Source organism: Calidris pugnax, unplaced genomic scaffold, assembly GCF_001431845.1.
Source record: "Calidris pugnax isolate Ruff unplaced genomic scaffold, ASM143184v1 scaffold252, whole genome shotgun sequence".
Lineage (NCBI taxonomy): Eukaryota > Metazoa > Chordata > Aves > Charadriiformes > Scolopacidae > Calidris > Calidris pugnax.
In genome coordinates, this window is record NW_015091118.1 from 3,005,307 (window position 1) to 3,023,289 (window position 17,983).

General features: G+C 37.3%; 1 protein-coding gene across 1 annotated transcript in view; it reads left to right on the top strand.

The window, feature by feature from the left end:
* Positions 1-17,201, top strand: part of LOC106897600 (putative N-acetylated-alpha-linked acidic dipeptidase) — a 29,183-nt gene extending 11,982 nt beyond the window's left edge. Inside the window, exons 7-19 of the mRNA XM_014958355.1 lie at positions 132-225; positions 2,363-2,461; positions 3,564-3,649; positions 4,647-4,766; positions 6,329-6,411; positions 6,677-6,740; positions 7,286-7,353; positions 9,315-9,406; positions 10,210-10,300; positions 11,001-11,265; positions 12,713-12,794; positions 14,485-14,577; positions 15,614-17,201. Of these exons, the coding sequence (XP_014813841.1) occupies positions 132-225; positions 2,363-2,461; positions 3,564-3,649; positions 4,647-4,766; positions 6,329-6,411; positions 6,677-6,740; positions 7,286-7,353; positions 9,315-9,406; positions 10,210-10,300; positions 11,001-11,265; positions 12,713-12,794; positions 14,485-14,577; positions 15,614-15,803 (1,427 nt within the window). The 3' untranslated portion in view covers positions 15,804-17,201. The remainder of the gene's footprint in view (positions 1-131; positions 226-2,362; positions 2,462-3,563; positions 3,650-4,646; positions 4,767-6,328; positions 6,412-6,676; positions 6,741-7,285; positions 7,354-9,314; positions 9,407-10,209; positions 10,301-11,000; positions 11,266-12,712; positions 12,795-14,484; positions 14,578-15,613) is intronic.
* Positions 17,202-17,983: the final 782 nt, after the last annotated feature.

Here is a 17,983-nt window from a genome sequence, read left to right on the forward strand (position 1 = left end):
GAGGAAGTGTCAGCCCAACTTTTAGGAAAGTGAAATGATTATCCCTGACTCCAGTGTTAGGATTGTGCTATGAACTGTACAGATTCCTTCTGAGAGTTGTAAATATGAAAATATCTGTGTTTTACTTTCAGAATACGCTTACCGATTAGACAAAGCCAGTGGTGTAGGTCTCCCAAAAATTCCAGTTCATCCCATTGGCTATCATGATGCTGAGTCATTGCTGCGGTGAGTGTATGGGACACAGGAGGAACTTTAAGCAGACTGTTTTTTGAAAGGTGTGAAAAGAAAGGGAGAAGACTTTCGCACTGTGTTTCTACTGTAGCTGTTGAAATAGTGTACGCCTGTCATTAGGTTCTCTGTAGAAGTTATCGATTACGACATATCAGATATTGTTTGTAATCATGTCATATCAGGATCGTTTGCAACATATCATGATCAGTCAAGATACTGAAGTTATAAAGTGCCCCTCAGTTTAAATAAAGGGAAAAAATTTTGAGGACGGCGTGATACCTGTCTTATGAAAAAGACCATAAATTAAGGCATTCATTTGTTCAGGGAAATAGTTGCCATGTGTGTTTGGTAGAACAGTATTTCTGTTGTCCTCTGTTAAATGAAGGCGTGTGCTTTCTCTCATTAGGTGTATTATGTTGCATAAATTAGAAATTAATAGTGAATTAACCTAAGGATATTGAGGCAACTCTGAACTATTATAGGGGAATTAATATGTGTAAGTTTTACTATGTGTAAGTAAATGTGCTTTCAAAACATGCAAGTGACATGATGATAGGCTACCAGCTTGCCAGAAAACAACGTTAAAATTCATAGTTATCTTAATAAACTAAATAAATTATCTGAAAAAAATAAGATGTGATTGACTTGCAAAGTGTATCATTCCCCTAAATATGTAGCAGTAATCATCTGTATCAACTGTAGAGGTACAGAGCTGGAAATGCCAGGGTTAGCACCAGCACCACACACAACTGTTTAGGGCAATAAGTGAACATAATCTTGGGTGTGTAATTATGTAGGAATTTTACATCTAAATCACCTGAGCAATCATTCTGCTCTATTTAATGCCTCTGTTTGAATATTGAATAAAAAAAATAAAAATTAATTTTGTCTTGGTTCTCCGTGTAGGTTTCCTCTGAAGTATTGAAGTGAGCTATTTTTGAGGCAGAATTTTACCATCTTTAGTGTCTTTGCATACCTGATATTCGTTAACACTGTTCTAGTGTTTTTCCTATTTCCTCCCAAACTTTTATGGACTAATATATCTCCAAATGGTCTTTTCTTTAAAACTTTATGGTGATCATTGTTATGAGGATAACTGCTCATAATGAAAAAGGTATAAGTTAAAAAACCTCTCTTTTTCCACTGCCAACTAGTAGTGGTAGAGCAGATTAATATATGTAAATATGATGTAGCTAGGTATTTCTCTTCTCTTCAATTGTAAATAATTCTGGAACTTGGTTTTAATAATTATGAATGAAAGTTAAATCCTTTAAAAAATACTGGGGTCTTCTTTTCACTTTTGTCTTGAGAAATCATAACTTCTAGTTATTCCTGCTATTGTATTTTTTCATAAAAAATATACTGAGGACTTGAACACATGCTGAAGTGTTCTGCGGAATAAAGCTTGACTAAAGTATGCATTTACAGTAAAGGACATACTTTTATTTACAATAAATATATTTTGCCTAATAAGAACCAGAACATGCAGCATACTTCTAAATATTTTTGTTCCTCATAAATTCATGTCAAAAACATAAATCCTTTAGAATAGGTGAATAAGTATGGGTAGTTGTGATCCACTGAATTACTGCATTTCCAGTTGCGTTAAATGAGAAAAAACATCTTGCCTTTGACAATGGAAAAAGAAAAGGTGACTTGGATTGATCATGTTTCTTCAGTTTTAGACAACTTTGAAACACGTAACTCTGTCTATGGTACCAGATCAAGCAGTGTCCATGGACAGCCACTGGAAGACAATTGCCTGTGCTGTTAAACTGTTAGAATGGCCCAAGTTACTCTCTGCTAATTCAAAAGCAAATGCAGTTTAAGGCAGCAGAAAGTTCTAGGGACCATTTTGCATGCAAAAATTTAGGAGGCCAAGAGGATAGCTGTAGGCCATTCCAACTGATCTCAACGCCCAGGATTATTCCTCTATGTTAATTTGCTAGTATTAGCGTAACTAAAAGACAGATTATTCTCGTGTGGAAACTTGTAGTATAAATTGTCTAGACAAAGGCCATCACTGGTGTGCATGGGACCTAACAATGTATGATTCCTGGTTCCTTATTTGTGTTTGGTGCTATTGTAAGATGTCTGCAACTAATAATGTTTTGGGTTTTTTTCATAATAGTAATATGGGAGGACCAGCACCGCCGCATAGTAGCTGGAAAGGAAATTTGAATGTATCTTACAACGTGGGTCCTGGTTTCACAGCAAATTATTCTACAAGGTCAGTTTTGTTTCATAAAGAAAGCATGCTTGGTATCAGAGAAAAACAGGTCAAGCAATAGAATTTGACCAAAGGTAGAGTAGTTGGGGTTATTTGCATCATTCCTTTTATTATGACCATTTCCTGGGCTGAAATGCGCTCAGTGCAAAACTTCAGTAGATTTACATCCTGATTGGATGGATAGGACAAAATTGCTTTAGTTTCCAGGTAGTCTTGAACCAGTTTCATTTGAAAAGCATCTAATCTTTGATAAACTGTTTGATGAGACTGATTATTTTTTTAAGAAGTGAATTTGTTTGTTGTCTTTTTAAAATTCACGTAGTTCCAGCTTCTGGTCTTATATAAAACAGTATTAGCCTACAAGTCAAGTTTTCCAGAAAATAAAAGCTTTACCTACAGTGTCATTTCTATTGCTTCAGATTGTTTTTAAACTGATTTAGTAATTACAGTTTAGGCCTAAAGTCCAGGTACTGTAATATTGACTGAGCTATTGTACAGATTTCATGTGAACCGTTTGACCTTTTCCCTATATCTTAGTCAATCCACATGAAAAATTCTTTCTGAAGAATATACAGACAACCCTTGAGGCTGAGTTGCTGCACGTCCAGCTGTGTTGTAGATAAACAAATAAAGTCTCTTGATGCAACTCAGGTTGTCTGATTTTCTGCTGCCTGAGTTGCCACATCAATACTGACTGTGCTGGAGTTAGTTCTAATTAGCACCAGCCTCTAGATGATTAGAACTATTTACTTTTTTAACTTTAGATGGTTTTCATTTTTCCTTCACTTGTCCAAATGTAAAAACTAGCTGCTAGCAAAAAATCTTTGAATTTGGAGTTCTGAGCCTGTTATCCATATAAATCTTATTGACATCAATAACAATACATAGCTTTCAAGGGCTAAATGCTGTTCTCAGTTGCACAAGTATAAGTCCAGAAAAAACTACACTGAAATCTTTTCAGATTTACTTTGGTTTAATGGAGGGTAAATTTGGCCAAAATGCTTTCCTTGCAATTTATATTGTACACTTTTGAAAGGTGTTAAGATGCTTTGTTTTCTCATCTGGTGGACTTTCTCTTTGTATTTTCTTTCTAATATGCTAGAAAGGTGAAAATGTACATTCATAGCAACAACGAAGTAAGAAGGATTTACAATGTGATTGGTACCATCAGAGGCACAGTGGAACCAGGTAAAGTCATTTGTCTTCAGAGTAATGTGAGCGTCCAGTGACCTCTACATGCACTTCATAGTTACAAGGGGAAAATGATGAATATAGTTATCTCTGAAATATTGCACTACATGATCATAGGTGTTGAAATATTTATTGCACCAGCTTTCGTGTGGTTCAGGGTATGTCAGCATTTTCACTGGAAATGCTGATTTTCAAGGGGGAGTCATAACCAAGAGAAGTATTTGTCTTCAGGCAAGTAACTTTGAAATTGAAAGAGTATTCTTAAGTGAATATTCTTCCCTGCTAACCTAGGAACGGACTTCGCATTCTGTCTGAAGACATCATACCCATCACTGCTGATGTTTTGTCTGTTTTACAGCCTCTTGTAACCAGTGTGACTTTACAGTCTAAAAACCCAGATATATAGACCTCCTTAGGATGATGATAACATCATTTAACTTCTAACTGCAGCGCTTGCCTGTTACCTGAAACAGAAATATTATGGTAGCACAGAGAACTAATCTGACTTTGATCTTATAAATCACATCTTTGTCATGATTTGGACAACCCTTTTTATGATTGACTACATATATATATATATTCAGAGAAATACTGCATTCAGCACACCTTAATGTTGAGAGTTGGCATGCTCTACAAATATAATTAGTGGATCAGCTTTAGCATGAAACACACTGCTGTAAAACATGAAAAGATTCTGTTATCTTTAGAGGAAAGCTGCAATATTTCTAATAATAGAAGTAACATGGAATTTAAGAGGTTTTAAGTTTTATGAGATCAAGTTATTGTGTTTGAAAAATTCTTTAGCACTGGCTTAAAATACAGAAAAAAATGTCTTTGGAGATTTAAAATGTCTTTTAACTTTGTATCATGTATATTATAAACTATTAAGCTTTGTTGCCTGATAGCTGCATGGAAAATTAGAAATTACTTCCAATTAACATTTCTATGGCAGGAAAGTTTTTTCTAAGTAAACCTCCATAATTAATTTCTCTAGACAGATATGTCATCTTGGGAGGCCACCGCGACTCCTGGGTATTTGGTGGCATTGATCCTCAGAGTGGGGCGGCTGTGGTTCATGAGATTGTGAGGAGCTTTGGAAAACTGAAAAGGACAGGTAATGTAATGAAAGAACAAAGCACACCAAAATCACTGCTCTCTGCGGTGCCCATTGATTTCTCTGGGATTTAAGCATATGCTTAAAATTAAACACCTGTATCTCTGATCTCTTGAATAAACACACTGCTCTGCAGCTGTTAATTAGTTCCAGTTACAACCTTGGTATATGTGAGGTGCTTCTACTCAAGAGAAAGTACACTGAAAGGAGTAACATGCTCTAGCTCTAGGCAATCCTGCTTCAGCAGGGGAGTTGGACTAGATGATCTCTATGGTCCCTTCCAACTCTAGAAATTCAGAAATTCAGTGAAAACAAAACACAAAATGGGGGATACTGAAATAAATGCGACATTTAAGTACAATTGATTACTTTGTGTTTGAGGCTGGTCAGACTGGATGTTTCAGTTGCTGCAGTGGGGGACTGAGCAGGGCTTCATCAAGGCAACATCGAGAACCTTCTCAGCATTTGACTGCGGTTTGGAGACAGACCCAAGAATATGTAAAGCATGTCTGTGTAACGCAGAGAATGAGCTGTGCAAACACAGTAGGAGGTAATGGTTAAAAATACCTCACACCTAGTTATATTAGAATAGGAACAAATGCCAAGTGCACCAAGGTTCTGCTGCTGTCAGAGCAAACGCTGTCTCCCTTTCTGACATCCCATGGAAAGAAGCTCTGACATAACTCAGATACTGTGCTAGAGGAGCTTTCTTTGCCTACCCATTACACTTAAAATATATTGACATTTAGTTTTCTTTCCATTCCCTCCCAGTTATTGGATAATAGGGGAAACTGCATTTGGAATGCAAGCTGGAAGGAAAAACCAAAAAAAACCAAAAAAAAAAAAACAAAAAAAAAAAAAAAAAAAAAAAAAAAAAAAAAAAAAAAAAAAAAAAAAAAAAAAAAAAAAAAAAAAAAAGAGGGAGCAAAAGATAAAAAGGTTCCAGTAGCCTCAAAGAAAACTTCAGGCAAAATTACATGAACAATAGAGCCTGTTCCATTTGGCCTGGGTTTAAATCAAATGCAGAACTTCAGGTGAAAGAGATCTTTGTTTTGAAGGTGATCTATCAAAAGTTACAGGGAATTCCTTAGGTTTTGAAATCTGACATTTGGGAGACAGGTCAAAGAAATTAACTAATAGATAAGAAAAGATACCAAACCCTTTCTGTCAAAGTACATGCTGGTATACAATGTGTGCTAAACTGAACAGAGCAAAAAGAGTAAAAAGCCACCTTTCAACGTGCACAACGTTTTTCCCTTTTCAGAGTTTTAAATTTTAGAAAATTTTCTTGCATTTAAAGATGAGATTAAAAAGAATACATTATTTGGCACAATATTGAAGTAGAGGTGAGATTATGGCTTGTTAATTTTGCAGCAATTAGATTAGATTAGATTAGATTGGATTAGAGAAGAAGTTAGTGTTAGAGTTCCTAAAACACATCTATTTCCTGACAGATCAGGATAAAAGATGAGCCCCTGGAAAATTATTTGTTTTCCTGTTAGTTGCCATGTAACAAACAGTCTTTACTTCTGTAATACAATTTTCATGGTCTTTTATTGCAGGATGGAAGCCAAGGAGAACAGTGATATTTGCAAGCTGGGATGCAGAGGAATTTGGCCTGTTCGGATCAACAGAGTGGGCTGAGGTAAACCCATTGTGTTCAAAGAGAAACTTTCACAGGGGCAGATCTTTGAGAAACCTGTACCAGAAAGCATCACTTCTTCCCCCCCTTCCTCTCTCCTCCTTACACACACACTCTCTTAAATTTCCTTTTGAACTACCAAGAATATATGGCTCCTTGCAGTGTATGGTTTCTTTCCCTGAAACAGCTGTTACATCTGTGGATGGGAAAATAGTTCTCAGGAAAAAAACATTCATCAGCATTTTCTTTCTCTTTTTTCTTCTCATAGGAAAATGCCAAAATATTGCAAGCACGAGGAGTGGCTTATATCAATGCAGATTCCTCCATCGAAGGTACATAGTGTGTTTTACAGGAATAGTGATGGTATATCCAGGCGACTGGGAGGCATTTCACCTTGAAGATCCATAAAGGCTTCAATGTGATAATGTTGTTGCATTAGTTCAGGAGTAGATACGAGGAAAAACTGTGATCCATATTCATAAAGTGTCCTTCAAATATTCTTGTTGCTTCAGGGAAGAAGTCCATTACAGTAGCTACGCTATTTGGGAAATCATGAGGAGGGAAAAGAAGTGTTGTCCCCTTGTCAGCAGTTCTACAGCAAGTCTGTAGAGTCAGCTTCTCCTCTTCTAGTGTCCGTAGTAAGCATAGGGACATAAGAAAGGCTCTTAAACACTGCTTCAAAAGCCGGGCTGTAATTCATCTTCAGCAATACAAATGCACTCACAAGATCCCAGGAGAGCTCTTGTACAAGGAGAATCAGCTTGTTCCTTGTAGAAAGTGTAGCTCTCTAGTCCCTTTCTTATTAACAAATAATGACACGAAGCTTCACCTGAATAGAACTTGCTTCTTCGAATAAAGAGTTCTTCCTGTTTTTCAGGAAACTACACGCTACGAGTGGATTGCACACCACTGATGTACAGGCTGGTGTATAATCTGACTAAAGAGGTAACATCACTTGAAATTTCTAGCCAGCATGTTCAGTGCTCACTTACCGGACGGGGTTCTGTGTATAAAATATGGTGTCAGATGTTTCTTTCTTTTCTGACTGCAGCACCCCTTGTAGGTCAATAGCTAAGTAACTGGAGCTTTTTCCCAGGAGTGGCAAAGGGATTTCAAGTTTATACCTTTAAATTATTAGTTATTCAGGATTAGGAGATTTTTCCACTCCTGTTAAAATATTCTTTCTAAGAACAAAAGAATAAAAAACCTTTGTGAGCCAGTGGACAGAAACTACCACAAACCTGCCTGCCTAGTCCAAATACTACCAGTGCCCATGGTAGTAGGAGAGTCGGATTCCCTTTAGGCAGGGGAAGAAATTAGGCTAGCTGCTGTGTTGTTTTTAGCATGATGTGACAGGCTTGATCGATGTGTTTCATTGGCTCTCAACCTGATGTTCTCACACATATTTGTGTGGTACACAAAATTAAAAGGTAGGGACCTTTCTCAGGAAATAGTCCCACCGTCTTAGATGTAAGATGTTCCTTCCTTTGAGAGTGTGTCTTAGAGACTGGTACTAAAAGGCTTTTTATTTCTGGGGGGTTTATTTCTCTTCATCTGTTTTAAAGCATGAACATTTAATTAGTCTTCTGTGTTTGTATTTTATATACTTACATAAAATATACATTCAGCTACTGTATATATTCTATGAATCTACTTTATATGTCTTCATCTGCTATATATATTCAGCCATCTGTCTTCCAGGGTTGTTAATTTGTTATCTCTTGGAAGCTGGCATTAGTAAAGGAAATGTAATTCAGAATAATCATTTTCTGGCAATTGAAAGACAACAAATAAAATTTAACTCTGTTAAAATTAGGTGAGCAAATAAAGATATTTCTGTCCTGAACTGCAGAGGAGCTGATCACCTGCAGTTCCCATGGCAACGTGTGCTAAGTGCAGGTATTCAGAACAGTCAGAAAATCAGGTCAGCAGAGTCTCAGTTTGGGCACCGAATGTTGGCCTAAATACCAGTAAACATTATTGTGTAACCCGTCCTGGAACTGGGAAGCAGTGACAAAGGCTGAAGAATGCATGTAACCACAGTTTGTTGGTGGCTGATGTCTGAAGAGAATGCTGATCAGGAAATGGGTCCTGTGTGACCCCATCCAGAGTTAATCTTTGGCAACAAACATTAATGCTATTAACGCTGTTCTATGAACAATTAGCTTCATGACGAAAACCCTAAATATATTATTTTTATTTTGATTCCTATTGTGGATTATTAGTACATATAGATAGTAATAATAGATACAGATACTAATAATAGACCAGATATTAATAATCTTTAATAAATTTAAGGTAATAAAACCTCACCAACCCACCAATAAAAAGGAACGATGAAAAAATACCCAGTGTTTAACCTTCTCAGTAATCTGGAAAGTAGTCAGAGTGATAAGAATGACTGTGATATGCATACTGCTGTAGCAGCTCTGGTGACATAAACACCAAGCACTATACACTTTGCCCTTCTAAGGCTACTGCTGCGTCCATGAAAATAATTTTTGTGAACTAAAAAAGGTAGAAACAGCTTTGAGTTTACCCAAGACAAAATTATTTGAAATTTCTTGCCAATGTAAATGGTTTTGTGAGGGGTTGAATATTTAAATTAAATAGCTGAAAATCTCATAAAGAAATATCAGAATGTAAATATTGGCTTGAAATGTTTTCCTTTCCCTGTGTTTTCTTCCATTTTAAATTACCTATTTTAAGCAAATAAACTATTCCTTTGGAAAATGCTATGCATTTGAAATGTTCAAATGGAAATGCAGGAAGGTTAAGGGACTTAAGACTGTGACTTATTAATTGCCCTAAGCCATAGGCTTTACATGATGACAGATTGTAGATTTGTTGCTTGGCAGCATTTAAAATTGTGTCCTGTGTGTTTTTTCACAATAAATTTTTTCTAGATACCAAGTCCTGATGAGGGTTTTGAGGGAAAATCTCTTTATGAGAGCTGGTATAAAAAAAATCCATCAAGAGAATACGAAGACGTCCCCAGGTCAGTGACAAAAGAAAATAAACAATATACCAAAAGTTACTATAAACTGTAAAGTGTGGGTTTTAAAGAAATATCTACTTGAAAAACTGAGCTCCTAAAAGTTATGATGTGATTCTCAGCTGGTATAAATTTCAGAGTTTTATTGATTGCAGCTGATACACTAGCATACTATAGTTTTGTGAACCTGCCTTTGTAGAATGAACAGGAAGCTTTATATATGAAAAGTGTTTATGTAGTTTATAGAGATTTAGACAAATAAGGGTTGTATGCACAAGCCAGCGGCAAGCACATGGCAGCGTTCCCTCTCACTCACTTCCAGTTTCCTGGAAAGCCTCTGAGTTTGGGTGACTGGGGAACACATCAGACAGGTTTTTACAACACTGTCCTTCAAAATTACTAGGGTTTCTCTATAGAAGCTCAAAGACTGATTCTGTTCTACGGAGCCAAGCTAGTACTGTTGTGTTTCCTCTGAGTTGAGAGCTTCAGATAGTGGAAGTTCAGTAAGAGGAAGGTCGTTGGGTCTTCTCAATGATTAAAGACAGTGAGTTAAATTCTGTTCTTGAGAGTTTGATTTCTCTGCCCTCTTTGAGAATGATGAATCCGGTCCTCTGAGAGTTAAATTGATGTGGTGCATGTAACGTAGGGGTCACAGATAATTCATGGTATATTGATGGAAAGAGCATACCAGGCAAAGACTAGTGACTGCAACTGCAGAATAAATAATTACCACAGTACTTGGAAGCAAGCTAAAATTATACTTCAAGTATTGTCACTCAAGGCACTTTCCTCTTTCTTGTTAAAAGAATAAATAAACTGGGTTCTGGCAATGACTTTGAAGTCTTTTTTCAACGTCTTGGCATTGCTTCAGGAAGAGCACGATACAGTAAAAATTGGGTAAGTCTGTGTCTTTGTAATTTTGTATCCCCCTGTAACTGCCTGACTAATATCCCCTGTAAATGGGCCATTTAGAGTGCCAGCTTCCTGGAATAGTTCAGTTTAGTGTGTTAGGGTCCCAGTTTGTTACTAGAATTCTGCGTGCTACTAGAAAACAAGTATTTAATAAATAGGAATGGTCAACTTGGTGTCAGCCAGAGAAAAGGAACTTTGCACAGGGTAAATGGATGTTCTTAAAATTACCTATGGTTGATGAAGGCTTATGATAACTTTTGAATGATTTCTATTACCTTATGAAGCTTTGAACTCAAAATGGTTCATGTTTTATGGAAAGTATGGGTTTGACTCTGGAGCATACTGTGTGATAAGAGTAACTGAGAAATGTTCAAAGAGCAATCTATTCAATGTGGTCTTTTCCTCTGAAAAGGCATATCCAAAGAATCAAACAGAAATGACTGTTGAAATCCTGGTCAGCAGAGAGAGGCATCTCCAAATGACTGTTTGTCTCCTTATAGGTTGATGTCTAAGAAAGTCACCACTGAGCATTTCTTCTCATTTCGCTGTCTGTAGTGGCTACGTAGGATTAGTGTGACCTGAACACTCAACTTTACAGTGCCTTGAATCCCAGAGCAAAGGTGTTCAAGCAAATCTGAAGTATCCCCAGCTGAATAATGGTTTTATTTGGGTTTGTTTGTTTCAGAATGTAGAAAAATATAGCAGCTATCCAGTTTACCACAGTGTCTATGAAACCTATGAAATTGTGGAGAGGTTTTATGATCCCACTTTCAAGAATCATCTGACAGTAGCTCAGGTACGGGGAGGGCTGGTCTTTGAATTGGCCAACTCCGTTGTGCTTCCTTTTGACTGTAGAGATTATGCAGCAGCTGTGAGCAACTATGCTCACATCATCTATAATTTGTCAAGGAATCATGAAGAGGAACTGGCCACATACAATGTATCCTTTGGTACGTACAGTCTTTCACCACACTCTTCCTCTGTTAATGCTAGCAGTGCTTTATGTTAATGTATGTCTTAGTCTTGCGCTGGTATTTACCTTGTGCTGTATTCACAGTAAATAAAACAAGAGCCACACCCTCTAATAATTTGAAATTTGAGTATTTTGTCACTAGTTCGTCTGTATAGAGACTGTGCCATTGCCAAGTAGAGCTAACACTTAAAGTCACTTGTTCTTTGACCTGTACATGGTCCATTGATCTTGGCAACAAAATATCTTTGTCTTGGTCCCTGAAAAAAAATCGCATTGCTTTGCAGCTAATGGTGGTGTATAATTCTCTGTCAAACGCTGATCATAGGATAATACAAGTTAGAAGGAATCTCAGGAGGTCTCTAGGACAACTTGCCCAAAGCAGTGTCAGCTCTGAGGTCAGACCAGGTTGCTCACAGCTTTGTCCCGTCTGGTGTTGAAAACATCCAAAGACAGAGACTACAGAAGCTCTCTGGACGACAGTGCTTGTCTGTCCTCAGGATGAGAAGTATTCTCCTTATCTCCAGTCTAAACTTCTCTTGTTTCAGTTTGTGAGCACACGGTGGCAAGTGCAAGCATCATGAGAGGTTTGTCTCGGGGCTTGGTGAGGCAGGAGTGGTTCATCCCTGTGCCACAATAGGGATCTTGTCCTGGCATGTGAAATATTATTTCATGGTATAGGGATTCACAGTATGCCCTCTGCCTGAGAAGCCTTTATTTTATTGGCAACATTATATAATATTCAGTTTAGGATTTGGCTGCTGTTCTATCTAAACATGGGGAGGAACTTCTTTACTTTGAGGGTGGCAGAGCAATGGAATAGGCTGCCCAAAGAGGTGGTGGAGTCTCCTTCTCTGGAGACATTCAAAACCCGCCTGGATATGTTCCTGTGCAACCTGGTCTGGATGGACCTGCTTTGGCAGGAGTTTGGACTAGATGATCTCCAGAGGTCCCTTCCAGCCCCATATCATTCTATGATTCTGTTAATGACCAACATTGGGTATGTGTGAGCACGCACACACAAATATACACATACTCCCTGTGTTTTTCAAAACTCTGCATGTGTAGAGGGACATACGAATAAAACATAAGGTTTGGGGATTTAAAAAAAACCCAACTTACCCAAAGAGTCTTGTTCTGGCAATACGTGCTCTAGTTTTTGGTATTTCTGTACATTCTTTGAGTAGCAAACAGTAAGCGATATTCACACACCCCACACCCCCCTGATTTCTCTTGTCTTTGAGACAAGTTTTCACACAGAATTACATAGTTTTTAATGTAGGAATATGGAGTCATCTGATTTTTGTTCAGAGAGAATTGACAGATCATGATCATAGTGAAAGATAAAGCTTTAATTTGAAGAATTTGCTTTGTTAAATGAATTCTTCAGAATTTGAAGTTAAATGCTTCCTTCCTGCTCCCTCCAGATGCTCTCTTTTCAGCTGTGAAGAATTTTACAGAAATTGCTGCTAGCTTTCACGAGAGACTTCAACAAACAGATATCAATAAGTAAGTTTAACTCTTTTTTCTCTTTTAGTCAAGTATGCCTCTGGGCTCAGAGGGCATAGTCTCCACTTGCATTTAATCCCCTGAATAACCTTGGTGACAAATGCCTGTTAGTCATTTGTTTCATTATAAGTCTTACAGGTTCTTGTCTTCAAGGTTCTGGTTACTCTAGGAAACAAAGTCTAGAAATGTTGAATTAGTGGACATCAGAGACACTGCAGAACTTGGGAATCTAGACTTGTGAGCTTCAGAAAGTGCCCAAGGTAATTAGTGTCAGTTCTTGACAGGTTTTAGTTGAGGAGCAGTGCCAGCTGATAGTGGATGTGACTAGAATGTGGGTTAGCATGAGCAGAGCCAGCTCGGGTGTGTAACTACCTCCAAATAGAGACACATCCTAGGATTTTGTCACAGAATTATCATTACAGAACAAAGACTTGTCATCTTTGTTTGCCAGTACTCTAGTTTTCAAGATACTGGTACCACTTAATGAAAAAAAGAAAAAAAAATCTATGTACTATGATCGTAGTTGTGGCAAGTTTTTTGGTGAGATTTCCCAAAATTCTTTGCACCACCTATGCCAAAAGGTCTATTTGCACTTTACTTAATTCTTAATTTATTCTTTGCAGGCTGAGGCCAGAACGAGAAATTAAATTTCCTTTTATATATACATATGTGTATGTTACATCTCTTGTGAAGAATCTAATTTAGCCATATGCTTACCCTTATGGAAGACTAAGTGAGAATAAAAGCCATCTTTTTAATGGCAGCAACTTTCAAGATAAATGAGTGAACAACAATTTCTTCTGTAAAATAGAACACATGACATATGACACGTATGTGACATTTTCAAAAATGGTTTCATTGATGAATGACCTAAATCTATGCTTTAATTCAATGAACCAGTGTCAGTTTCCATTTACACTCATGTAAACTTGAAATAGTTTCATTGAGGGTAGTAGGGTTACTCTAGGCTTGCAGTGATACAAATTTTACCATTTTTTCTTGGTGAGTGCTTTCGAAGTGTTACAATAAGTTACTTTGGATGTAAACTACCAAACCCACATATATTCAGTATAATCTTCTTCACAGTTCTTTTATTTGTTAAGCATCAGTAGTATGCTCAGAGCTATTCAAAGCACACAGACACAGATGGTCTCTGCTCTAGGGAATTTACAGTCTGCCATCAGAAAAACACAATTCTTGGATGATTCAAAAGATGATTCTAACATCACAGGGTTCCTGTTTCTCAGATGTTGTGGTTTTACATAAAACCAGATGATTTTATTGAAGTAATTTGCAGCTGGTTGGCTTTGTGGAAAATAGGGTCTTTAGGAGACAGTAGTACAAAAGAAGAGAATGGTCTGCCTGAGTGACCTAATGAAAACAAGGTAAAGGAATAAGATGCAACACGAGACAAAATGACTGAAAGTCTCTGACTTCTTTAACACTATTCCTTGGCCTTTAAAAACAGCTTTAAGAGACTTTCACCTTATAAGCCAGACTGCCTCACAGTACAGTTCAGCATAATAATGCTGTGCAAGTTATCTGACTTGGGCTGTCTTGTGGCCTATAGTTTAAGTTAAACATCTTGAATCCACTGTCCATCAGAAATCCTGAGGTGTGTACTCTGGGGCATGGGGTGACAGTGGGCCAAACACTTTGTAGCTAACATATTCCTCTGTTTTCTTTTTAGCCTACTTGCTGTCAGATCACTAAACGATCAGCTCATGTTTCTAGAAAGGGCTTTCATCGATCCTCTGGGATTACCTGGCAGGCCATTCTATAGGTAAGAAAGGCTTATTTTTCACTTTCTGCCTTGAGTACCCTATGAGAATTCCTCCAGGTTTCTAAATGGAATTGTAATGATTTTATTCAACATGATAAAAGTAGATTAAACAGGAAAAATAAGATTGAAAAGGGAAGACAACATTAGGGAAAACTTCAGGGAGATACACTATGCAGAATGAGGAAAAGTCTTGTTGGAAACCTATTTAGATCAGTAAACCCACTTCCATAGATTTCTGTGGGCTTCTAAACAGATCTAAAAAAGTTTGTTCCTGGACTCAGTTCAAGTCGTTTCAGTGTAAAGGATCTTTAGGAAGTTATTATGTTTTGAAAGTGAAATACGATATAATTGAAATATCTACAATTTGATTGATTATAGCAGAACAGTCATGCCAGCAAATACAGTGTAGAGGACAGGACGTCAACAGCAGTGAAGTGAATTCAGTAGTTCTCTCATCCAGTTCAAGAAGTAAATCTTGTTTGAGAGGTAGAATAGCCAAGCCAAGTCTAGCTTTTTGGTCCTTCTACCAGTCTGCATAATTCAGAACAGTACTCTTTCCACTAAGAAGTTCCACTAAAAAATAACTGTAGAAAGAGAACTCAAGATCTACAGTCCTTATATCCCTCGTAGCTTCTGATTAAAAATGTATTGATGCTTTAACAAGAGACTTTTCAACTTTCCTACCGCAGAGCAGGCCTGTATCTGTTGGAGATTGTGTATATCTGTGAGAAAAGAAGCTGGCTTTTTTTTATCTTTTCATTTCATCTAAAATGAGGGAAATGAAAGTACCTTAGTCAGCTTTATCTCAAGTCTTTTCCTGTAAAGTTCTGGAATTCACATGGAATAGCTTAGTTTATGTTATTTTCTCGCTTCATAGATTATAGGTACTACTGCTGCAATAATCTTATTTATTTAAATCTTCAGTGTCAGGAATTTAACATGATATAGAAACAAATTAGTTTTATTCAGAAAAATGATATGTTTTATTTTCCTAATGCAGAATATTTTTATTTTTTTCTCTTCAACTTCCCTACAGACATGTTATCTTTGCTCCAAGCAGCCATAACAAGTATGCAGGAGAATCATTCCCAGGGATCTATGATGCCATGTTTGACATTAAAAACAAAGCTGAACAACATGAAGCCTGGGAAGAAGTAAAGAGGCAGATTTCCATTGCAGCCTTCACTGTGCAGGCAGCAGCAGAAACACTGAAAGAAGTAGCATAAATATCAACAATGTAATCAACGAAGAAGCCTTAAAAATGGAGCATTTAAAAACACTATGCAAGTTATTGCAAAGAACACAAAATCTAAAAAATTTTTTTCTTTGCAAATAATATGCCCAAGTGGAATGTGTTTAGCAATGTTAATGAGGTAATGTACTCCATGTGGAGAGACCAGACTTCAGATAACTTCTGAAGTGAGACTGCACAAGTTTCATGTTTTCTCTTGGCTTCATATTTTAAGAATTGCTGACCACTGGATTTATTTTCAGAATTTTGCTAGCTTGATTATTATAGCACTACTCAGTGCATTAGGAAACCAGAAGTAATTTCATGTTTCTATCAGTTTCTAATTTTGTTGTTGACTTTTTATTATTTACCTTGGAGTTGTATAATTATAGATAGCCCTTTCAGCTCTCGTTTTACACAAAGAATCACGTATGAAGATGAGAAAACTGTCAGATACCGTGTGAGAGATGTATAATGATCATAACAAGTTTTGGGCAGCCAGCCCAGAATATTCATCCGTGGCATTCCTCTCTTCACATGCTGAGTCTTGCAGCTGTTTGCAAATAAAATTAAGCAAGAAGCCTTCTAGTCACTGGGGTAAAAACAAGGCCATACATCTTGTCAGACGTATAATCATCTCACAAATCATGTCTTTCAAAGTGAAAACCTACTTTTACTATTTTATCCGAAATTTACCCCTGCTATGCCTTGTCCATGTCAAGCTAGTTTTAATACGAAGACAACGAGAAGGAAAGAAAATTCATCATGTCCTTAGTTTGAAAAGATACCAAATTATTACCATCTTAGTAGGGTCTTTATTTCTGATTTGGGTGTGCAGCTTACTCTCAGGACAGTCTACTCAAAAGACTACAATGGAACAGGTGAGATCAGACAGAGAAGACTCAACAAATCAGATCCCTTCATCTGACACTCTGCCACTAGAGGATTGCTAATTTCTTGCGCAGCAAATATCTTGTGTCATTGGAATCTGCCATTTCAGCTGAGGCTTCCACCATGTCTCGGAACAATCTGATGGGTTTCAGCGTCATGGCAGATTTTTTTTCTTTTCCATAAGACCTCATTTATTCATAAATATTTCTACTCTTCACATTAAACCTTTTAGGCAAGTTACTATAATTAAGTCATTATTTTACTGAATTGTTGATCTTACTCATAAAATAATCCAGTTTTCTAGATAATGGGAAATGCTCTTACACCCACAGTTATTGATCAGTTATTTTCACATTTTTATTAAAGTGACTGTAGTAAAATCACGGAGACATGTCTTCCCCTAAATCTAGTTGTGCTGATGGGACACATTGCTGTCTCTATTTTATCAGTGCTGGCTGCTCCACTCCTCCTTTTGCCAATGGAGAATCCCCCTCTGAAAAAATTGGTCAGGTTAGTTTAGATCATCATTTAGACTAATCTAGAGGATTTTGTCTGCAGCAATCAGGGGAATGCTAACACAAATCCACTGTGCAGAGGTGGGCAGCAATAAACAGCTTCTGTTGACCAGTATTTTTCTGTTGCTAAGGAGGATGTATCCAGGGCTGAAGCACTAAACTCCAAAATTGCTGAGATCTTTCCCTAAATGACCTGTAAGCTTCCTCAGCATTTTTTTCTCTCAGCCCAGAAGACATATTTTTTGAATCCCTGGCCTAACCATAGAATTGTTTCATTTAAGTTTATTTAGAGTCCTTTTTTGCAATTAGTGGCAGATAATATACAATGTCAGGGTCCAGGATCTCAAAAAATACGGAGATAGTTACACTCTTAAACTACAGCAACATCCATTAAAAAAAAATATAATCTGTGGGCTGTCCCCTAACCGCTGCAGGCAATAGGATATAGGGACAGAAGTTCTCTCTCTCCCATTTACTCTGTTCTCCTGTGCACAAAAAAAATCAAGGCTAACTGGTCCAGGGAGAGGAAGGACCCATAATGTGCTTTTAACTATGGTTTCTGTTATGTTTTGGTAAGGTGGGATTCAAACTGGCCGGTGCCTTCTCCCACATTTGGGTCTGCTTTTTGACCCATCTTCATTCAGTGAAAGACACAACTTAAAGCAGTTGAACTTTAAAAGCAAATGGAGCTTTGCTTAATTTTTTGAGAGAAGAAGATCCTCGCATGGACTCAGTCCAGCTCTTTCCCCAAGCCCTAACTCAGCCATTT